Source organism: Diadema setosum, chromosome 1 (genome assembly GCF_964275005.1).
Source record: "Diadema setosum chromosome 1, eeDiaSeto1, whole genome shotgun sequence".
Lineage (NCBI taxonomy): Eukaryota > Metazoa > Echinodermata > Echinoidea > Diadematoida > Diadematidae > Diadema > Diadema setosum.
In genome coordinates, this window is record NC_092685.1 from 35,216,051 (window position 1) to 35,241,023 (window position 24,973).

Here is a 24,973-nt window from a genome sequence, read left to right on the forward strand (position 1 = left end):
ACTACTTCCTCAGTTTTCAACCAATTCCCATAAAACTTGGCACAGATGTGTGCCTTGGGTTGTAGATGTGCAAGACGTATTTTTTGACAGTACCCAAAAGTACGTTGCCATGGTAACGGCATATTATGGGCAAAAATGGGTACAAATCTTGCGTCGCGAACTCCTCCCACAGTTTTTGATCAATTTTTATGAAGTTAGGTACAGATGTTCATCTGAATATGTTAATGTGCAAGACACATATTTCCGCAGTGGCAAAAAGTGCGTTGCCATGGTAACGGCATGTTATTGGTAAAATATAGGGCAAAATGCTTCATGGCAAAACTGCTTCATCAGTGTTCTTCCAATTCTCATGGAATTCATATTGAATGTTTGTCTTAGGATATAGGTCAGCATGACATATTTCTTGACAGTGACAAAAAGTATGTTGCCATGGTAACAGCTCACATATTATGAGTCAAAATGATGGAAAATTTTGTGTTGCAAACTACTTCCTCAGTTTTTGCCCAATTTCCATGAAACTTGGTACAGATGTGTGCCTTTGGTTGTAGATGTGCAAGACGCTTTTTTGGACAGTACCCGAAAGTACGTTGCCATGGTAACGGCATATTAATGGCAGAAGATCAAGGAAAGATCTTGCGGATTTAACTACTTCCTCAGTTTTTTGACCAAAGCTTATGAAATGTTGTTTTGACCAAAGCTTATGAAATGTTGTTTTGACCAAAGCTTATGAAATGTTGTTTTGACCAAAGCTTATGAAATGTTGTTTGGCGGGGGTATAACCAGTCGCTGTAGCGACATTTCTAGTTTTTTACTGATTTTATTGGTCTAGTGGTAATTACAAATTTGGAGTCGAAATGGGCCTAAGCTTTTGATCCTAAGAGAATCTTTGCCAGGAGCAAAATGACAAACATGTTTTCAGTTGTGGATTCACTTTGTCATTCCTCCCTATTTTTCTGTTTAGCATAGGTTGACCTCTACATTGAGCTACTGTACCAACTTTTTGCCTTTGTTTTATTCCCTTAAAAGGTCCATTCCTTTCACTCGTTTTGATTTATTCCTCAATTCTGTCTGGTTGTGTACAGCTGTACCGAAGATTAGAACTTTCAATGATATCAAATCTATCAATTTCCTCATTAAATCATAAAAAAAGATTAAAGGATTAAAAAAAAGGGGAAAAAAAAAAAGAATCATTTGAACCTTAAACTTTTGAGGTTTGGCTTTAAAATGATATACGTATTGCCATTATTAGCTGAAGATGAATTTGGACATGCCCTTAATAAAAAGTACATGTTTTATGAAATTGAAGTTAATATTAGAAATGATTTTTGTTAATAATTCTCTTTCTGATTGTGTGGAGATTCAGTTGAGAAGCTGATATGAGAAGAATTACCATAATTTTTCCACCTGTTTTTGTTTGCTTCAATCCATAAAGCCAAAGCCATGTCCTCCCCCTGAAACAGCCTAAATAGCTTATACAGACTTCCTTACCACACATACTGTAATTGCTCCCCTTGTCTGCTGTATGCATGTGTGTTTTATTCCATCAGATCGAGTTAGCTGAGTCCAGATCATCTGCAAAATCCTTGCGACGTCAAATAGACCGAACTAAAAGTGAAGCAGAAAAAGTGAGGGAGGAACTTCGCTTCCTGGACGACGAAAACATCAAATTGAAAAGGAACTACGACCGAATGCGGGCAGGGTTTGAGGAGCAGACACAGCTTGTGGAAGTTGGTGATAACAGGTTAGCCATTGACACTACCATAGAGAAAACAGGTTCACTATAACTGAAAAAGTTTTTTTTTTTTTTTTTTTTTTTTTATATATTCAGGGTTTGATATTGAGAGCATTAAATATGTAGGTGAGTTCTGAATGTCTAGTTGCTCCAGACATATGATGCTCTTTGCAGAACTTAGCTCTAAGACGTTGTTTAGCAGATGTGTTAAAGGCCATCATAGATAGAAGACAAGAAACATAGTTTCACCAAGGTATGAAGGTGACAGTTTACTGTGGTAATGCATTAGACTTCAATCTACCTGTGCAAGATGGGCTTCAGGTTTAAGTACTAGTATAGTCTTAATGTGAATATTTGTCTGTAGGTGGTTACATGTAATCCATGTGTATATGTTTGGACTGTGTATATGCTCTGAGCTAATTGTCGATCATGTTTTTTTTATTGTTGTTTTTGTGTAATTCAGTCTTTATTGATAAAATAATTATATGACAACAGTTAAGAAAACAATAATATATACATCAAAATTGTCGATCGTGTTAGTGCTGTACATGTCATATTTAAAAAAATCATGATTGTTTAGATATGAATCTTCTCAGAGTAGTTATAACTCTCTCAAAATATGTCATGTGGAAAACTTTTTTTTCTTGTAGAAGTGTTTGTTCTATGTCATAGGTGTAATTCCAGTCTTCATTAGGAGTTCAGCGCTTCTTAGCCACTAAACCCTGCATTTTTATTGTGTTTAATGACTTTTGCTTGTTCAATCATTTCCCCAGAGCCTCAGCCATGGAAAAGCACCTGCAGAGGGCAGAGCTAACCATCCAAGACCTGAGACTGGATCATGAGGATGCCCTGAGGGCACTGGTCAGAGAGGTGGACATCCTGGTTGGCTTGGTCAGCGAAAGTAGCCTGGACAGTGAGACCCTGCAGCCATTCTCTCGCCCACATGAATCCCATGAGACAATGCTGCATGATCTCAAGGTGAGCTTACAATAAGGAGGTGATTGCTGTTGGAATAGCATAGATTTCAGGTTGAGCCCTTTCCCATGGCATACCTTTTTTTTTCTTTTTTTGCCTGCATAGCAGAAGCGAAACATAGGCTTTGCTTTTCCTTCATCGATGTTGTCGGCATCGGCATTATCAACAATTTGGTGTGCTCTCTCTAACTTTCCATAGATTTAAGGTATGACCAACAAACTCACACCACAGGTACATAACCTGAAGATACCGGTCACATTCATATATGGGTGAAGTCCCACAAGTTCAAAGGTCAAAATGTCAATGAACTTTCCCTGAAAAGCACTACACACACCGTATAGTGGTGTACTCTCAATAACTTTCCATGGATTTGAGCTATGACCACCAAACTCACACCATAGGTACATAACCTAAAGATGTCAGTCATGTTTAAGAATGGGTGAAGTCTGACAAGTTCAAAGGTCAAATGGTCCATGAATCTTACCTGATTAGCACTGTAAACATAGTATTGTGGTGTACTCACAATTACTTTCTGTAGATTCAAGCTGTCACCGCCAAATTCACACCACGTTTACATCACCTTAAGATGCCGATCAAGTTCGAATATCTGGTGAATCCTGACAAGGTCAAAGGTCAAAATATCAATGAACTTTCCATGGTATGAGTGTCATACAGAGTGTGTTCTCAATAACTTTCCACAGCTTTGTGCTATGTCCACAAAACTTACACCACATGTACATCACCTAGAGATGCTGGTCAAGTTTGAATATTGGTTAGATGGACAAGGTCAAAGGTCAAAAGATTACTGAACCTACATGGAGAAACAGTAAAATCACAAATTGCAATATGCGTGCAGGGCATCACTTGGAGGTTGCCTTGTTTTCTTGTTTTGTTTTGTTTTTTACCAGATTTTGCATCTCACATGTGACCTTTCTATGGTCTACAAATTAACAATTGAGAGTGAGAGAACTGAAGTCAGTGCTGTTTTTGTTTTTCACTGATGCTTACTGTAAAAGTGGAAATTTTCGCGGTGTGGAAATTTCCGCACATTTCGCGCAACCAGACAGTACCATGAAAATAAAAGCACACAAATATTTTTGCCATATGTTCCTGTGTGTGATGTATTGATTCCGCGGAATTATAAGCACGCGAAACCCTTCTTACCCGGCCAAGCACGAAAAATTAGTCGCGCGAAAATATCCACTTTTACAATACTCCTTAACTTGCTCTCGGTGGCTCATAATTTGCTTCTATGCAATTTTGAATTAACCGTTAAAAGAAACCTATCTTCCATGATAAATTGTAGTAAGTGCCTCATATCGTGGTCAAATTTGAGCAAATGGTGGAAATTGCTGAAAGGTGAAGTGTAGATGATTCTAGCACTTTCTCCCATCTTTTCAGTATTGTTATTATCAATTCAAAGCACAGAACCTACGGCTTTAATTCTCCTGGGATAGTCTTGCCAATGAAGATAAATTGCCTTGTCAGAGTTAACTATTATTACTGGACATGGACTCGAACTTCAAGATTTCATGGTGAAAAGAGACTTTTAGTTCAAATAATTCAAATATAAAATTTCACTACAGTATGTCATTTAATAGCAGTCTCAAAATGGATTAGACCAAACTGTTTCATCTCTTTTCCAGAGCAAACTGTACTGGCTCCAAGAGGAAGTCCGCAGACAGGCCGACAAGCGACTTAGGCTTGCTGAGAACCTGAACCGCAGCCGATCCGAGGTTGATGACATAAAGAAACAGCAACTGGCCAATAGAGTGGCATACGAAACCAAGCTAGATGTAACAGAAGACCTCCTACGGGGTCTCCAGAGAGAGAAGGAAGGTAAGCAAGATGTTTCACAGAATCAGAGTAAGTATGTTAACTCCTTCCTTATGGGAACCTGGTATACCAGGTTCCCATGGCATCAACTGATGTACCAGAACCTGGTATACCAGGTTTCCAAAATGTAGACAAGAGTGCCTGCATTTGTGGCCTAAATTCATGTTTATTTGTGGTATGCTGCCCAGTAAAATGGCTTTGATAGAAAGATAAGAGTTTCATGCCTCAATATCAGTTTTCTTTCTGTATGAAAATCATGTGTATCACAGTATTATTTGCCTTTTTTTCCAATGTCGTGCAAGCTTATTTTGATGTAGAACTCGCATGAAGATGTACATAGCAATCACGGCTGAGCTCAGTAGAAATTCGCTTTCGCTGACCTCATTCAGGTGCCTACTTTGTGTAGAACAAAAGAGATTTTGAGCCCGTCTGTGCATGCTGTATTCATATCTAGTGATTGATCAGTATTTTCATTGTTCAGTGGCACATGTAGTTGACCGTGCAAAGGAGATACATGTACATGTACCACTTGACTGCTTTCACTCAGGCGGATTACTAACCTGTCCATTCTCCGTCGACCTGCAAAGAAAATCTTGTTTTAGGGAATTGAAGGCTCTCTGAGAATTGCGGGAGGAACGGGTTAACAAAATATTACGGATCTGCTGGCACTGGCATAGTGTTTACTCCTCTTGTGGTGCAAGAGCATTGCTGTACATGCTCCGTATTTATGGAGCTCACTGAAACCCATATGCATTATATGGAATGCATTTTCCCAAAATACTTGAGTCCTGTCTTGAAACATTTTTGTTCCAAGATTACTTTTCTGGATATTTTATTTATTTATTTATTTTATTTTATTTTATTTATTTATTTATTTTTTTTTTTTTTTTTTTGGGGGGGGGGGGTTATATTACTCTGTGGCATTCAATAGTTTCATAGAATGGTACTGTGAGAGTATCTTCCATCAGGCATGAACTAACCAGTGTAATCAACTCTTCCTAAAGTGAGCCAATTTCTTGCAGTAAAAAAAGACATTTAAGGAGGTACCCTGGTATATGTCAACAACTTAAAATAAAAAGATGTAGTGAAACTGCATTTCGTATTTCTTTGGCTAAGATTTCGTTAAGACACATAGTGGAATTGGTTTAACGGAGTATATATTTCCACTGTTCTATACCATGAGGTGTGAATTACTCAATTTTGCAATGTGAAATTTTACCCCACTTCTACCTGTTATTTCCAATGACATTTGCATAATGTTCAGCGGTTGGCAACATATGTCATCACTTTTTCCTTCATCACCTCCTTTTAGTTCCCATCACCTTTTACATTTTCAGCTGCAGCATTGTACAAATAAGCAGCTGCACTCTGGCCAAATGTTCTAACTAACCCAGGCACTTGGTTATGATTTACTTTTTCCTTTATCAGTATATGCTTCATCCCCTAATGTTGACATTGCGTTACTTAGATATAGTTCATTCTGGGAAAACAATGACTTAGTCTAACAGGACGATCATAATGATAGGATCGGGATTTGGAGTATAGGTAACCCTTATTTGGCCATCTCTTTCGAGATGTCCATGCCAATCAGCAAATAGAGAACAAAATGTGTAATTAATTGAATCACACAGACATCTTTGCTAGATTTACATGATGGGATACGTTGAATAGAAATTATTGTTTCTATGGAGATTATGATAACACTTCTGCATACTATCTCCTCTGCTGTTCTTATTTTTTATTTTAGATTTACATCTGCAAAACCTGGAACGGGCTCACACAGTGAAGTCACTGGAGAAGCAAGTAGAAAACATGGAAGACCATATCAGAGCAGTGAGTATATGATTGTACAATGGGACATTCTTTTTTATGCCTCCGCAACGAAGTGACCGGAGGCATTATGTTTTCGGGTCGTCCGTCCGTCCGTACGTCCGTCCGTCCCATTTTGTTTTTGTCGATATCTCAAGAACCGTGGTTTTACATCAAACTTGGTATGAGGGTATATCCTTGGGGGATAATACTGTGTGTGGATTTTAGGGTCACAGGGTCAAAGGTCACAGGTTATTTTGTGAAAAAAAAAAGAAATTTCATGTTTTTCTCCATATCTCGCAAATGGTTCAAGGTATCTTCATGGAACTTAGTATATATGCTTGTACCGATGGGCAGTGATTATCTAGGGAAGTTGGGGATCATGGGTCAAAGGTCAGGGGGTCAAAGGCAAGGTCAACTCCTCAAAATATCACTACTTTCCTTAAAATGCAATATGCCTGAAGGTTGTTTTTTTTTAACTTGATGTATGGCATGTATTACCCAATATATATTTTTGGGGAAGTTTCTTGCCAAAAGGTCAAAGGTCAAAAGGTAAAAGGTCAAGTGAAAGTGCTAGATTGTACTTTTTCCTCCATATCTCGAAAGTAACTCAAGGTATCATCATGAAACTTACATATTTATGCATGTTCAACCTAACAGTGATTCTCTTTGGAACTGTGAGGTCAAAGGTCAAAGGCCAGGTTTAGATAATGCTATTTTCCCATTTGATACTGAAATTATACTTTTTCTCAATACCTTGAAAATTACTCAATGCATAAACTTATAAAAGGGTCAAAAGTCAAGTAAAAATCATCAGTTCCCCAAATACCTGCACTCTGACATTTTAATCATTCATCCAATTGAACCTAGTTCTAGGAAAGTGAACATTCAGCACATTTGTGTCAAACCTGTCATTTTAATATTTTGCCAATTGTGTGAAACTGTCATCACACATTGTCAAGACATTGTACTATAGACCTATTAGGAGAACCATGCATTATGGCAGAGGCATATCAGTAGCCGTAGCGATATATCTAGTTTCCTCCTGCCAGAAGATGGAAGTTTCATTGCTGAAAGAGTTATGGCACACAACAACCATACACCATGGAAACACCTCAGAGCCTATAATCAAACTTTCCCCAGATGTACATACGTGATTATGTGTATATAAACAGAAGTAAATGCAAAATTAGAATCATAGCTTCCTGGTATCTCCTTTTGTAGATACTGTTGTAACAAATTTAATAAGCATTCGATATGACCTGGGTGTCAGAGCATGAATGTTTAATGTGACCTTGGTCTCTGCACAGGGTACAAGGATAGTGGAGAGCTCATTTGAGGCACTGAGAGAACCTGATCGGTTTCCCCCTCCATCACCACCATCACCCAAAGCATCCTTTGACAGGCTTAAGGTATGCCTTGTTATGTATCCGTAGCTAATGAAGAGTTAGTATTCATCAGCTGTCCATCATGAATGTGTGACATGTATAACTCCAATAGACTGATCAAATTACTTTGATTTCATTGGATTTTGATGTATTTGATTCCAATTTCAGATTCAATGAAATTTGGAGCATATTTAAAAGGCTGAGCCAAAGGTGGCAGGCTATCATGTGCTATCAATTGCTTATTGTCATAATCATTGTCAGACTTTCAGCTGTAATCTCAGATAATTCTTACGTGATTTTTCTAGTTAACATATATTACTGAGTATATATTTGTCATCAGAAGATAATACATAGCAGTCTGTCTTGCCTGGAGATATCATGTACAGGGAATGAGTAAATCAGCAAAATTTAGATCATGATCCCCTGAACTGTACAGCGTTTGTTCCATTTTTATTCTTCCCATTTTGTTTATTAAAAAAAAAATAGAAGAAAAAAGATGCAATGAGTAGATATCTTTATATAGAAAAAGAAAGTTCACAGTTATTACTCTTTCACTGACTGTCACTCTGTCTAAGAGTGTAGTTTGTTGTGTTACTGGTCTTGAAGCACCACACTTAGAGCATTTGGGGATGTAGATCAAGTATGAGATTTGTTTGTGTTCACAGGAGCTGGAGAGAGAACGTCAGCGCATTGAAGAAAAGTACAACAGGTAATGCCAAATAACGTGGTCGAGACATGCGTGGAAACTTACTAAGATCTATTAATACTTGCTTTCAGGTATTCCTGCTGTACATTTTAGGTTCCACTTCTGACATTGTCACATAGGAAACTTGCTTCATTTCATGATTTTATGCTTTGAGTCCAATAACAGTTCTTGTATGGCAGGTAAGGAAATGCATGTTTATTGTTTGCTTCTTCATGAATATCATTGATATATAATTTTCTAAATGAGTGATATGTTACACAGTGTTATCTTAGTTATTGGTTCATCAGGTATGAAGTTGGGTAGTTACCTTTTTGGATGCATTACTGTGTGAAGATGCATAAAGTTGCTATGAAAATATTTGTGAATTGTGCATCAACTGACTTGTACAATACATGTGCCACAATACTATGGAGAGATACTTAGATACGTCTCACAAATTACAAAATTTTTGTTTGTGTAGTTTTTTTTTTTTTCTTTGAGAGAGGTCAAGTATCTCATACAGATGAGGTTCCATGATGTCAAAAAATGCATTGCCTGAGGGGCAAAAACAAATCACGTCTGCGTTAAAGGGGATGGCTAGTAACTGATGTCGGGGTGATCGTTAACGGCCCGTTAACAATTGCCCCGACACTGTACAGGCATGCTAACCTGGAAACATTGAACTGCACATTACTTGAAGATGAGGCCATTCTGAAGCAAATAATTTTCACACAACAATAGATATATAATGTACTCTTAAATGAATCCCACAAAGATTGCAACAATCATCCCCCAACATTCCCACTGATTCCCACTGATCAGTTACTAGCCATCCCCTTTAAGCGCAAAGCTCTAGCTCGTATGCAATGATGAGACGTGGGATGTAACCCTTACGTGCTTGCCCACGCATGCGGGGGCCCTCCATATGCAGTTTTTTGCCCATCAGCAATTTGAGCCATGGCTTGATGACGTAATTGGAGCCTTGTCCATAGCTCTTCAGTGGTGTCTACTCTGCACTTTCACCTCTCCTCATTCTTCCATGAAAATTTTGGCATTATTACTACTCTTCCACTCACCATTTCCCTTTCCTGATTGCAGGTACCAGAGTACAGTGGCCCACCTACACCAACAGCTGAATGATTCAAAAACTCTCTACAGTTCTCCTCCAAGGAGAGATCGCAGTGTGACTTCAGCCAGAGGAGATAATCATTTATGATGACTTAGATCATTAACTCCCTCGTGCTTATCTTGATACTGGTGTGTGATTCTATCTCTTCAAGTGACAGGTCCTAGTGACCACCAGCATTCCAAGACATCCCGTCTCTGAATCACTCCATGAATGATTCTTCTCTATGCACTTTACATGTCATTGGACCTGCATGTTACAAGTGCCTACCAGTACCTCTACAGGCCACCTCTGTGTTATTTTTGTGTTTGATTTTGAGTGCCTACCGGTACCCCGACAGGCCACCTCTGTATTATTTATGTGTTTGATTTTAAGTGCCTACCGGTACCCCGACAGGCCACCTCTGTGTTATTTATGTGTTGGATTTTAAGTGCCTACCATTACCCCGACAGGCCACCTCTGTGTTATTTTTGTGTTGGATTTATACAGACAATTGTAATTACGATGCTGATGTGTGCATCTCATGTTATCCTACAGCATTTCTAGCTTCCTTACAATAGTCTTCCACATTTCCTCGGGATTGATTCTTCCCTTGTTCTGGCATTGCTGTACTGTTCTCTTGTCTCCTGCCCACAGTCACTTTTGAATGTTTGCCTTGTGCATGACTCCCATTTAAGGAGTCTGCTGTGCACTTTCAATTTTAAACCTGTCAAAGTCAATGTCTATCCCATTGATTTCATGTCAGCCTCATCCAGCATTGATTCTGGTAATGCCATTAGCCGTTGCTGTTACTGTTGACTTTCTCAAGATTTCCATTTGCTCAACACATCAGTATTACAGAAATGCCATCACTCAAGTACCTCAAGCACGAACTTGTAGCACAAATTGCATTCAAAATCAAATTGATGATCTGTCTGTGAATATCTATTTTAATTTGTAAACATAGATTGTTGTTGTTCATACTTAAAAGAATACATGTATTTCTATATATTCTCTTACCTTTCTCTATGGGTCCAAGAAAGCTGATTTCAGACATAACAATGACAACAGGTTTCGAACATTATATATGTGTTAACATATTCAGTAATATATCATTCTATGCACAATCAAATCTCTTTACTGTTCAGCTTGTGTGAATAAAGTGTGTTCATCCATTTGTGTGAGAGAAAGAGGCTGAGACTTGCACACAATTATCATCATACTAGCTTTATTGCTAACAGATCAACCCATGTCTAGTGAAGTGCATGTATTTGTTTTCTGTCTGCCTGTCTGTATGTCCCACTTTGATGGATAGTAGTATAGTTCCTCGGACACAGCTGTGAATTGGACAGTTGTTTGCAGTCTGAGAATGCTTGCAGCAACTAATTCTGATGATTTATATTGGTCTACTTTGTGCATGACTGCAGGTACTTTTAATAGGGAATGTATTTACTGACATTTAGATACTTTTTAAAAGCATTGACAGCTTATCATTAATATCGCCTTAGAATATAGACATTTCTGCGTGACATGCCTGCAGAGGGTCTCATAAATGTGGGAAGTACAAAAAGGCTAGCAGACTCTGTCTTTCTGATTCAGAGATGATGTAAACTTTGTGCACTGGCTGTTTTTGTTGATGTTGTTGTTGTTGTTGTTGTTTTTTAATGATAATGGCAGTATGAAAGGTGCTGGAATTTGAAACCTGTCTGTATTCTTTGCTGTTGTAAAAACTTCATAAATTAGGACCCACAACTTAAGACCCATAACTCTCTGAAGTATTGTATGGATGTCTTCTATTACTTTTAGTTATTTTTTGTTTTTTATTTTATTTTATTTTATTTATTTTATTTTGTTTTATTTTATTCTATTTATTTATTTTTTTTTTTTTTTGGGGGGGGGATTTGTTATTGTCCAGTGGAAGAGGTACTAAATGAATATTAGCTGTTATCATCATTATTATTGTGTGTTGACCTTTTTCTTTATAGGTTTTTTACCTTGTTTAATGGGAAAGCTATGTGTTATTGCAACATATCAGAACAGACCTTTGTAGACTTTCCACATATGCAACATGTCATTGAAAGATTCATCTACCAAATCAAAAGTAAAAGCCAATTAGAGAATCTGAATTATTCATGCACCTTTATATTATTTGTATGGATGTTTCCGAAATTGAAAGAAAGTGATGGGGAACCCTCCTGGCCAAGAAAAAACAAAACAAAAATGGAATGATGTCACCTCACAAAGAATTAGTCAAGGCGCTAATTCCTGTACGGGCCTTAATTAAGGAGTTCGTTCAACCCACCCCGCAGAAAAGGTTTGCCCACACAGAGTGGTAGATGGGACCTCCAGGAACACCCCCAGGTAGTATGTGAGTCGAAATTGTGGTATCAATAAAATTTTACAGGCCATTTTTCATTGTTTTTAGTTGGCAAAAACGTAAAAAAGTCTGCGCATCTCAAGACTACTAGACGCACCACTAGCACTTGCAGGAAGCTCTACGGGACGTACAGTGCCGGTGGTGCGTGTAGTAGTCTTGGCGCAGACTTTCTTAGACCAAAAAAGGGTTTGTGCATGAAAACTGAAGACCCTATCACACCTTTCCGGGTAAGCTACGCCGGCTTGTAACGAGTATGGATTTTCCAGCAAGCAGAAAAATTTTCTGCGGGCGGAGAAGGATGTTGGCGAATTCCGAACTTGCGTCTTACCTGGTAGATGCGTGCTACTTACCTGGTACTTGCGTGTATTCCGTGTGACTTGCGTGACAGCTTCGAAATCGAATCGTTTTCAGTTACGAGCGACATACGGGCGACTGCAAAGTACCTGCGTGGGAGCTGCCTGCGAGGTGCTACCACTTGGGACCTCCTACTTGTGTTCTGCGTGTACCTCTGCGGGCAAACGCGACTCACATGGAACAAGTTTTGAGCATACTCAAGGCCTTGTCAAACCGTGCCTGGGGAAGCCTTGCGGGTTCACTTGTGGGGGAAAAAAAATTGCTACCCGGAATTCCTTGCAGAAGGTCCGCATCTGACAGTATGCTCACCACGTTTCTCGCCCGTAGTTGCCCGGAGGTGCGCATGCTAGTCCGATTTACCCGCAGCCAAGTTTTGAGCATGTCCATGCAAAACTTTTTTCCGAGTGAGTCGCGGGGATTGCCTGCAGAGGTCCACGCAGAACACAAGTAGGAGGCCCGTAGCTGCCTCAAGCAGTCACAAGCAGTTGGCCTGCTTGAAGTACGTAAGTTGCCCGTAGATTCTTATATGCAAATCAACCAAGCTTAAGTAGCACAGATTCAGCATGATGGACACACGCGACACTCGCCCAAACCTAACCTAAGCCTTTTCCGCCCGCAAAAAAAAAAAATATATAAATTAAAAAAAAATAAAATAAAATCTCCTGCGTCCTGGAAAATCCCCACTCGTAAACTGCCTGCGTAGGTTGCCCGGAAAGGTGTGGCAGGGCCTCAAATTGATTGCGGGTAAATAGAACTTGACTACGTAACTCTGGATTACTAAACGGGCGAGATACATACTAGGTGCTGTCATGTGCGGGTTATCTGCGGGGACCTCCGTGTAGCAAAAATTCTTCTTCGCCAGTCGCACGCAAGGCTTGGATGTGACAGTACGTCTTTAAGGCCGTGTCACACCATAACGCGGGCTTGTGGCGAGGAGGTAGTTTCCAGCACGTAGAAGATTTTCAGCGGGCGAACAAGAGTGTTTGCAATTTTCATTCATGCCTTGTCATACCGTACGGGGGAACTTCTGCGGCTTGACTGGCGGGGAAACAAATTTACTCCCCGGAGCTCTCCGCAGTTGGTCCGCACCTGAGAGTATCTAGCGCGTAGTTGCCCAGAGGTGCTCACGCAAGTCCGATTTAACTGCAGCCAAGTTTTGAGCATGACCAAAACTTTTTCCGGGTGAGTCGCGGGAATGCCCGTAGAGGTCCACGCAGAACGCCAGTAGGAGACCCTTAGCGGCAGTACTTCCCAGGCAATTCCCACGCAGGTACTTCGCAGTCCCGTATGCAGCCAAGATAATGAAATTCTGTGAGATTTCAGCCATTCCATTAGAGGAATTCCTTCACTAAGTTGTCAGCCCCCACGCCACTGGTACAAAGGTCACACAGTATACTCGCAAGTATAACGCGTCCAGCAAGTAACACACATGCGCTGACTCGCACAAATCCTTTTCCGCCCTCAGGAATGTCCGGTATGCTAGAAAATCCCTACACGTAACAAGCCCGAGTAGTTTGCCCGGAAAGGTGTGACAGGGCCTAAACTCGGTTGCGGGTAAAAAAATATACGTGCGCACCTCCGGGCGACTACTTTTGAGATACATGCTAGGTACTGTCATGTGCGGATATCTACAGGGACCTCCGGGTAGTCAAAATTGTTCTTTGCAAGTCGCACGCAAGGCTGGTGTGACACGGCCTCTACTTTTCATGACAAGTGGTGGGTGACGCTGGTCGCTATCATTTAAAAGTAGATTGTTAAGAGATAAGATTGAACAGAAAGTATCTTTCAAAAAGAGATAGAAGCTTGAAATTTGGCGTCAAATTTGCTAATGTGTCATACTTTGTGACAAAAATAACACACACACACAAAATCAAGATGGCAGCCATTCATCAAGGTTGTCAATGTATACGTTACGTAAACGGTAATTCTCAATTTATAATTGTCACTTTTAATATAAAAGTAAAATAAAATATGGGCATCAGTTCTTAAGTATTGACAGCTGAATCCTGATTGGATATTACTGGTTGCCATGGCAACAGGAAAAAAACTTTTTTTAAAACAATAATCAATAGAAATGTTTGTTTTTAATTCATCTATCTACAAAAAAAAAAAAAAAAACTGAACAAAAAATACCAAAGTTTGCAGCAGTTGGAGGCATTTTTTGGATTATCAGTCACCTGTATACATCTGGTTACCATGGTAACCATGCACAATATTTTAACTTACAATGTATCCCATTGTTTTGCTGACATCTCTAGCAACATATATATATATGGTTTTACGGTGTTTTGATGAATTATTCATGAAATAACTGTAAAAAACTGTGATTATGTTGTAATTTTCAGTACCAGCCGTAACCGATCCCAGTCTAGTTTCTAGTCGTTTTTATTTCGTTTTCATCTCTCCGAGTTGCAGCTTGCGCATGTGTAGAAGCCCACTTTATTGTGCTAAGCCGAGCGAAGGCGCATACAAAGTGATTGCGACGCCCGAACGGTTTGGGGTCACAATTGCTTGGTATGCAACCTCACTCGGCTTGCTGCAACTCGGAAGAAATAAATACGAAATAAAAATGACTAGAAACTAAACTACACTGACCCCAGCTAGTGAGTTTGCAGGCAAAAACCCTTGTTTGCCGAGGAAAAAGTCTGCGTGCGCTAAGACTACTACACGCACCACTGGCACTGGCGCCTGTAGCAGTGCTCGTGGTGCGTGTAGTAGTCTTGACATGCGCAGACTCTTTTTCGAACAATATGGTCATGTCGCAACTAAAATGGCCTGTAAAATTTTATTGATACCACAATTTCGAATCACATACTACCTAGGGGTTTTCCAGAGAGTCTAACCGACCACCCTATGCAGTCAAACCTTTTCTGCGGGGTGGGTTGAACGAAGTCATTTTTCCTGGGTCCCTGCGCCTGGACTAAATAGTGTCCACATCTTTCACTTCTCTTGTGAATGCTCATGACAAATTAGCACTTCTATCTTTATTCATTGTCACCAGTATGTGTAATGCAGAAACAGTAAATAGAATTACAATGTACATTCAAGAAAACGAGCTACATGGGATATGAAGTTATTTTTGCTGAGTAATCAAAGGTCATATGATTATGATGAAATTGACACCTTCTTCTTTTTTCATAAAATATAATTTTGGTTGTGAAGGGTCAAAAGTCAGATAAAGTGCTAAAATTTTACTACTATTTAATGCTGAAACTTCCCTTTTTCTCCATACCTTTGAGATTACTCAATACATTAATTCAATGAAACTAGATATATATATATCAATGCAGTACTGCACAAAGATTTGGGCCATAGGGTTAGAGGATTTATGAAAAGTTTACAGCTATTGAAAAAAAAAAAATGGCTGGTATGATATTTACACTGCTAATTCATTATCTTGTTCTGTCTTCCAATGCAATAATTTACAAATTTATGTGTATTTCAAGTATGGGAATAAGTTTAAGTGTCATCATCTGCCTTGCTCCTTTGTACAAAATGCAAAATGCATTTAATTCCGCAATTGAAAATATGTTGGAATATTTATGTAACACATTAGAGTTGTTTTTGTTTTTTAGTTGTTGTTTTTTTTTTTTTTTACATGTGGCAGCAGAAATCCATTGTCTGACATGCACATCATTTGATCAAAGTGTCTGTTCTTTGTCTCATTAAGTATTCATCTTCATACTTGAAACATTCCACACTTGTGATATATATTTGAATCATTGATGTAACATAAATGAAAGAGAAAACTTTAATGCAATGCTACAAAATTGTGCAGTCTCTGTACCTTTCGCATGAATTCAGTGTCATGATTATTAACATCTTTTCTAATCATAGTCACAGTGTCATGAAATAGTATTACTGTGAAATGAAGTACATGGCCATGCACTGAAACCTAGATTGCATGTTTGCAAAATTTAGATTGTGATAAATTCATATTTTGTATTGTGCAATCTGTTTTTGTACATTCTAATTTAGTCTCATAATGCATTAACCCTATTCCAACTGGGGGGGGGGGGTGGTCAATTTGACCCCCCCTCGATGCTTCGCGCCACGATTCCGCAACGCGCAATGATTTTGCCGCGTCATTTCATGAATTTTTTCATTGAAGTCTTCCGCATATTTTGAGACCAAATGTGCGACGTCCAGGTACACTGTTCTGAAGTTACATAATGTTTTGCGTATGCATGTCAACCCAAAAACGGCTCAAATTCATTATATCGTGTGCAAATCCAATGCAAATTGTGTTTTTTTGTTAAATTGATATAAATTAGATTATTTCAACTTTTAACCATAGAAATTAATCAATTCTAATGTAGATAAGTTTGGAAAAGTGCCCACAACAAATTTTGGCCAAAAAATAATAGAAAACAAAAGGTCGAAAAACCAATAAAATACATAAGAAATTAACAAAACAATAAAAAGCAAAAGAAATTGATTTTGATTTTGCTATTTTTTTTAAAGAAAATTGTTTGATGTGTCTTGAGGAACTCTGACACAAAAATTTCGCGATCCTTCTGTCATTTTAATGGAGTTATAGGTGAAAATATGATTCATGCATAGATTTGCATTAATTTACTAAAAATAGAAAGCCAATATTTTTTTTATTGTATGACCATGTAATCTTGTAGTTGACATCCGGCTCTATCTTCAGGCAAAATTTTGTGGCAATTGCGCGATCGGCAGCCGAGATCTGAAGGGGGGGGGGTCAAATTGAACACCCCCCCAACCCAATTTCCCCCCCCCCCCCCCCCCCCGTAAAAACTTGGTCTCAAATAGCCCAGTTAAAATAGGGTTAAGCATTCCATCCTGTAAATTAGCCTCCCCATAATTTACATGAGCAATGTGCTGGGGTTGACTGTGTGATTGTGTAAAAATGCAGACTTTGTTCTGGGACCGTAATATTTGTAAAAATACTGTGCTGTTCTCTGGGTGTGTTTAAATAGAGCAGAAACTATACGGAACACTGAATGTCTGTTTTGATGCTGTATGTTTCACTGGGAACTACAATTACATGTATGCAAAGAAAAAGTGGTCTATATACATCAGAGTCATATATGCATATGTTCGAGGGTTTGACTCTTGCCATTACCACTGGCAAGTACATTATATAGATGATGACTGGCGGGGGAGGGAACATACTGAATGTTCCATCCTAAGGATTTGAAATGCTATTGAGGGAGGTTATAAGTCCCGAGACAAAGTCGAGGGACTTATAGCCTCCCGAAATAGCATTTCAAACCCTCAGGGTGGAACGTTTGGTACATGTTCCCGACAACAAAAGTCATCATCTGTTATTTCATATGGGTTAGTCAAATTCACTGTGCACGCGGGTCCTTCAAATCACACTTTTGTATGCATTACAATAATCGTTCATCTGCTTTTTCACATTGTATGGGATAGGCAAATTTATCATATCGATTGCGTGAAAAATATGATCGTTTGGTATCGTTTGTCATTTGTTATGTGAAAATGTTTTCCCATGGGAGAACATTACAAAAATGTTCTGCCCATGGGAGAACATTACAAAAATGTTCTGCCCATGGGAGAACATTACAAAAATGTTCTGCCCATGGGCAAACATAACCAATGTGCCTCCATCACACGACTGTGTTTAGCCAATCACTAACCGGTATTTGACTAACCCATTTAATATTGTACATTGTGTGGTATATAAAATGGAATTCTGAACCAATGATCTCGGAAGGGTTTAGGAGACCAGTTTTCGAGCATCTTTCCTTCCTCCTTTGGCAATGACTGAAAATGTTCCATCAGAGTATGTCATGGTTCAACAATTGGGGGGGGGGGGGAATATAAATATAAGGTATATTATCTAATAATTCACACAATATTTGTAAAAACATAGCAACTATTTTTACATTTTTACTTACGATAGTCCACTGATGCCTTTCAATCGAGGTATTTTATACATCTGACTTTGATGTAATTAAAATGATGGACCAATGAATTCATAGATCAGGGGCCCGTTTCATAAAACTTGTTATTAGTGACAACTGCCATATTTCTATGACAAATTTGCTCTCAGCCAATCAGATGCAAGGATTTCTGTAGCTTGTCACATCTATGACAACTTGTCACTGATGACAAGTTTATGAAACGGGCCCCAGGTGTTTGTGATGGGTTATGTGATAACTTACCCACGAGTAAATTTGATAAATAGAAATATAGCCACACATTTCAAGTAGGCATTTATATTTGACATAACTGGTATATATGAGCTTTAACACATAAATCAATCTTCCATGTGTACAAATGTGTGTATCTTTAAATATTTTATTCAGTATTTTGTACATATCACATGCAAATGTCATTTGATGGTGATATCTTGTAAATATATTTATTGCCTGAAGTATTATAAATAAGAGTTTCAAAATCAATGGTTGTCTTATTGATGCAGTATATTTTGGCTAGTACAAAACTTTTTATTATGCGTTATGTCAATGTTCGTAAGTGATTGATTTCTATGTTGTCTGTGGTAACTCCTTTTCCTAGTTCTCAACATGCACTCCATTTAAAACACACACACACACACCCCTCCCCACACACATACACACATACGCATCTATGGTGGAAACCAAGGACCTGTGTGTTAATGGGACTCTTGTCAGCAATTGTTGTTTTTTGTTTGTTTTTTTTACTGTTTAATACCCGAGAAATTTGCTTTTAAAATGCTCTACAAATGCGACTTTTGTACTCTGGTTTTACAAAAAGCCCCTACCGTGGGAGGGAGTGTCCCCCTCCCCCGCACGGTCGCTTCACTCCCTCGCCGAGGATCTCACACCGTCACATAATGTACCCCCATATGTTATAGTCATAGTCCTTCACAGTGATTTTTTTATGATGTTTAATTCCCTAGAAATTGATTTGATTTAAAATGCCCTATAAACGCGACTTTTATACTCTGTTTTTACAAAAAGTCCCTACCGTGGGAGGGGGCATCCCCCTCCCACACCCTCCCTTGCCGAGGATCTCACACCGTCACCCCCCCCCCCCCCCATATGTTATAATCATAGTCCTTTACAGTATTTTTTCCACTATGTTTAACCAGGGAGGTGTTACAGGTGGAGTGGCAACTCTTCGTAATTCATGCAAACACATGTCTGGCTTCAAGGCATCACAATGGGATGTCTAGCATTCCACTACGCTTTGAAGTCATGCTCGGCACCGCTCTAGCTGCAAGACAAAGTTCAGAGACAAAGAACGCATTTCACCTTTCGTTGAATTAACTGTTACAAGCTTTATTTCACCGTAAAATTTGAAATGAAATACACGAATTTATTTAGAATAGTGTAGGAAAGAATTCAATATCATAAACGTGTATTTCCAGTTTCTACGTAATGCGCATATCGAAATGAAATTAAAATAATAGACCCTCTTAAAAAAACCTCATATTTTTCTATAATGCGCACATTTCCGCATGTTAGTTTTCTATCTTTTAATCTGGGATATTTTGATCTTTCAAATAAAGTACTCCGCTAAAGCGTGTTCCAGCGTGCTTTTAAACTATTTGCTGTTAAAATTGTCAGTTTTACACTGCATTTTGATTCGCCACTCCAATTCAAGGTACATAAATTCATTGTTGCCATCAAACAGCATCATGTTGAAAGAGAGAGCGAATTGCAGTAGGGGCAAGTATTTCTAACTAGATGTGAGAGCGCTAGTCCCGATTATTGATGCTCTCTTTTGTCAAAGCACATGGGTAACACCTGTAGTTGAACGCATGACTTACGTCTAAGGAGAGCAGTAGTTGTCTCTCCTTCTCTAGCACCTCCCTGGTTTAACGTACCACTATAGTGTATATACTACATGATGATACAGGCACCAATAAATCCAATAAACAAAAGAATCTCGCAGGTTACATGTAGTGTCAAAACGCATTCGATCAATCACAGATAATGAGTAGAATGATGAAATCGCCAGTAACACCGACCGCTGGCCGTCAGGGCATTGTACCGGTTTCTTATTTTTTTTATATGTTGTTTAATTCTTAAAGACCCAGCGGTGCAAACAGAATCAAAATTTCATTATAACGATTTAGCCCGTAATTTCATGTTAAAAATTGAACTTAAAAAGAAAACTGTACTGACATTTTCTGGTGACGCCCCTGAACATGTAGAACTAGTTAGTATAATCCCATTATTGCGCCACAGATAGAAAGTTGATGCTACCTAGCTGCTCCAGTATTTTATGACAAGGGCAGTAGTTTACGAATTCAATCAATCACAGATAATGAGGAGAATGATGAAATCGCCAGTAACACCGACCGCCGGCCGTCAAGTCAGGGAGCCGGGGCCGGCCCCGCCTCCCGCCTCCTGCCGGCGAATCACACCAGTCATTGCTGCTGTTTATTGTTGTGTTTTGTTGAGTGGAGTCCTCACAAACCCCGTTCAGCTAGCTCGTAGTGTGTACTGTATGCCCGACTAGCGACTTCGGCGGCCGCGACAAACACAGCGTATCGTTGCGAAGACCCTGCTGCATTGAGTGTACGTGTGTGTGTGTATAATACGTGTGAACATCCCATCCCATGTAGCCAGCCAAAAGCACCAGCCCGCGAAGACGAAAGACGCCAGTTGGACAGCTGATTTTCCGGCTCCGGGGTTCTCCAGCTCCACTTCATGGGCGCAGGCCCACGTAGCCAAAGTTCTGCATTTCCTGTGATTGAGTTGTTTATTGTAGAACTATGGACATCAGCTGGAATTTATCGGACTTCATGTGCAGTCAGGATAAAGTAGAAGTCTCAGCCTGCTCCATGAGCAATCTGCCGCCCGAAGTAAGCCAGTTCGTTTCATTCATGTAGATTGTAGACAAGGCAAGGCTACATACAGACTGGTAACAGACATCAATCTAACATTCATTAGTAGGCCCTAATGATAATTGATATGTATTGGTAACTCGCATAAGAATACATTGTATCGGCGCTCTAGCGCCCATTGTATCAATATACAAATTACAAGAAAGTCTGTCTAACGTTAGATTTCTAGACCTGCAAATTTAATGGGGCTGGTCTGGGAAGCACAGTGATTGTAACCAACAGTTTAACGTTAGGCCTACCACGTACACCTAACATTAATCAACCGTTAATGAAGTGTAATTAGTGTAAACTGCTAAAACCATCATGAGAAATTTCAGTGCATGTCAAGCGATAAATGTTTAGACCCTACGTTATTTCTTAAATACCGGTGCAACGTAAAATACAGATATGGTTTTATTACCGGACAGCATGGTAATTTCGGACACGCACATTTTCATTTTGTGTACCAATGACATTCAATATGCATGAGACTATTAATTTGATAGACTGATGAGCCTCACCAATGCTCACAGAGCATTGTGTAGACCGAAATCGCAAAAAAACGCGACAAAAAATCATGTACAGAATCATGGACGACTTCGTTGCAATTCATCCAGATACATTTTTCACAATCAACTCGTCTAAAACTAGGAAAAATCACGACATGTGCTTCCAAACATATCCTGTACCGCCCCAGGGGCAACACCGACAAATTTGCATTTGCCCAGAGATCCATACCTGAGTGGAACAAACTTCCAAGCTCTGTAGTTTGTGCAGTCTCACCTGAGCAGTTCAAGGAGCTCTTAATGACCCACCTTAAAATCACACCTTGTGATTAAGCCCACACCCCTCCTCTCATCGTGCACACAAGTTGTATTCATCTTCGTGATAGGCTGCAGTTTATAGCCCTTTGAAGATTATAGAAGAAGAAGAAAAATTAAGAATGTAAAAATGCGAAGGAATTCACATTTTACCTTGGGTTTATAAAGTTTAGTGACCCGCACCTTATTATAGTTAATATTTATGCATGTTTTAATCACATTTCGTCACTGAAATTCTATGAAATCCCACTCACATACAGCAAAAACGCTGAAGATTCCAATAGAACCACAAGTTCACTGATCGATACCGGAAATTTGCAGCAATCGTCCTCAAACACAACACAAACGATGCATTAGTTGTGCGCTAAGGAAGGGGCCCGCAACTCATCACTCACGCTCCCATAGACAAAGCACGTAAAATAGAAGTTGTCGATTTTTCTATTGCGTGAACTGTACGAAATGTTCAAGATAGACATTTTACCGTAAACTACGAAATTTGAACCTCATATGCCGATTTTTTCTTTGTTGTCTGCTCGGTAAGAATGTATACGGTGTTTCATGGGATGAATTGTGATTCTGGTGCAAGGACATGGTGCGAAAGACGTTGATTATTTCATTACGAAAATTGTGTCTGGAATTACAATGCGATTTTACACTGCGCAAAAGACAACTGTTTGGAGAGGGGTATATTTGAAGTCTATTTTCCTAAAATCGGAGTGAATGATTTTCATAATTTTACTGAATTTGTAATTTTCAGGACTGTGTGAATAACTCGTGCTATTTTTGGTGGAAATTTCGTCCTCTGAGTACGGAATTCAGAGCCACAAAAAAAAAAAAAAAAGGATCCGGTGATACGATAAACTCTCCTAGAACCTATTCACCACAAAAAGCAAACGAGGGATAGAATCTATTTAATATAGTGGCAGTGCAGTGACCTCATACCTACCTGAGCTGTGCTGGTCTGGTAGAAGTGTAAATTAATTCTATGTCGTAATGTTAGATTGAGATAGGGAAAGAGAAGCAAAAGCGTAGTAGGGATCCCAACAACATCCTTGCCTTGTGAAGATGAAGCAAAATTAAAGCAACAGACTGGGGTAGGGGATGAGTGGAAGCTAGTATTAAAAAAAAGGTCTTGAAAAAGAAATCATGTTCAAAATTTGCATTTTATATTTAGAGCACTCTTAGAGGAAAAACACTAAGCTCAACATTATTAGGCCCCATATTTAATCATGAAAATACCAGGATTGTTTGTTTGTGAAATACAAAAAGGAAAATGGAATACCTTTCATATTTGAATAACATATAGAAATACCACCTTTGAATGATGAACTTCAGCCCCTGTTCCACTAGATCATGATCTGGTCCCCTATCTATCCCAGTCTATCAGATCGCAGAAGAGTGACAACAGTTTACAGGGATCGGTTGAAATTTGAAGCATCCCCATCAGCATCCTTGTGACGACAAAGAAAAAAAAAAGTGACCGAACGCAGGAAGGGTGTTTGGGGGGGGGGGGGGGGGATACCCCCCTGGGTCAATCCACGTCAAATCAACCAATGCTGTTAACCCGACCCCCTTCGATTTTCTTTAAACTCGCACCAAATGTCTGACGGAAGATTCTGAAATATTTTGCCCCAAGGGCAAACGGTTGCTAAGATACAGCCTCCCTTAGCAACCAATGCGTGGTCGAACAATCGAGTTTAAATAAAATTTGCTATTTTTGATTGACTGCTGCAGCCAAGTTAGATGAGTTACATTGCTCATTTTCTGTAAACTGGAAGAACTTTATGATCCTAACATGCGCATAATATTATGGCGCGGATATGACTTTCCGCTATTGCGCAAGAGGTCACCAAAAATGGTGTTAAGCGTCAAAGCTAACATTTTTGGGTGCATGTTTGGAAGCTGATAACTTCAAAATTCAATTAGCTTAGAACCCAATATTATGCATATTTAAAGACTCTTACTTGTTCTACAGACCTACCAAAACACGGCCAAAAAGTATGCATCGTTTTCTCATAGGGCGCCCTCACAGTTGGATTTTTTCAAAAAGTTGCCAAGTTCAAGGTCACAAATCACCACTAGTCCCATCGAGGAGCGACACCAATTTTTGTGTATTGATAGACATTTACCTATATTTTCATGGGTTATGAAAAAAATTTGGTTTCAGAAATGTTTAATAGCTGGTTTATGCATTAAAAAATGGTCATAAACATCTAAAAATTAATGTAAAATGACATGTGAGATTTTAAGCACATTTCAAATTGTGATAAATAAGAGATGAAGTGCCAAGACACAATGGTATCTTCTGGGATGATAGTCTGTAAGTAGTACCAAAAGGGTATACAATTGTACATCACAAATCGTTGAGTCTTATTGGCAATGACCTTGAAAATGCAGCTGAAAATCACAAAAAAACAATCGATCAATTTTCTGTAACCATAATGGTGTTAAAGTGTGTTTACATTGATTTTTAGTTGTGTGCCCTTTCTATATTAATGGTGACTTTAAGCTGAAAACTGCAAATCATGCTCCATTTTTATTCTATTTCAAGCTACAAATAATATTTCAAGTCATCTCCAGATCTTTTGACCTTGACATTGTTCTGAAAATAGCTGTAAATTCTATAATATTAGCATATTCCCAACACATAAGATTTATACCATATTTCAAAATCAATTTTCTCTCAGACAGAATGCCTGAGAATGGTTGTATTTGTAGTATTGGTAGTCTGTAACAAGTATTTAGAGGATCTGGTATGAACTGATATGTGGAACATGATAATGACGTTGAAAATACAGCTGAAAAACATAAAATTGATAATCGTTCAAATTTCAAATATTCATGATGTTTTTACCAACTTGCATCTGACATTTGATTATTAATAATGCCTTAGCTGATAGTTGCAAATCATCTTCCATTTTTGTTCTATTTTAAGCTCCAAATAGTATCTAAAATCATATCCACATCGTTTGACCATGACCTGATTCTAGAAGTAGCCATAATGCCTTAAAATGAGCATATTCACAATGCATATGAACTTTACAGCATATTTTTTTATTGATTTTCTCACAGACAAAAT

The 24,973-nt window shown here is 38.8% G+C and overlaps 2 protein-coding genes across 2 annotated transcripts in view; both read left to right on the top strand.

The window, feature by feature from the left end:
• Nucleotides 1-10,390, top strand: part of LOC140235722 (uncharacterized) — a 64,729-nt gene extending 54,339 nt beyond the window's left edge. The window contains exons 18-24 of the mRNA XM_072315737.1: nucleotides 1,548-1,741; nucleotides 2,506-2,710; nucleotides 4,354-4,546; nucleotides 6,291-6,376; nucleotides 7,663-7,764; nucleotides 8,406-8,449; nucleotides 9,524-10,390. Coding sequence (XP_072171838.1) covers nucleotides 1,548-1,741; nucleotides 2,506-2,710; nucleotides 4,354-4,546; nucleotides 6,291-6,376; nucleotides 7,663-7,764; nucleotides 8,406-8,449; nucleotides 9,524-9,641 — 942 coding nt within the window. The 3' untranslated portion in view covers nucleotides 9,642-10,390. The remainder of the gene's footprint in view (nucleotides 1-1,547; nucleotides 1,742-2,505; nucleotides 2,711-4,353; nucleotides 4,547-6,290; nucleotides 6,377-7,662; nucleotides 7,765-8,405; nucleotides 8,450-9,523) is intronic.
• A 10,471-nt stretch (nucleotides 10,391-20,861) lies between these two features.
• LOC140229976 (GTP-binding protein 2-like) overlaps nucleotides 20,862-24,973 on the top strand; it is a 29,852-nt gene continuing 25,740 nt past the window's right edge. Inside the window, exon 1 of the mRNA XM_072310176.1 lies at nucleotides 20,862-21,052. Coding sequence (XP_072166277.1) covers nucleotides 20,963-21,052 — 90 coding nt within the window. The 5' untranslated portion in view covers nucleotides 20,862-20,962. The remainder of the gene's footprint in view (nucleotides 21,053-24,973) is intronic.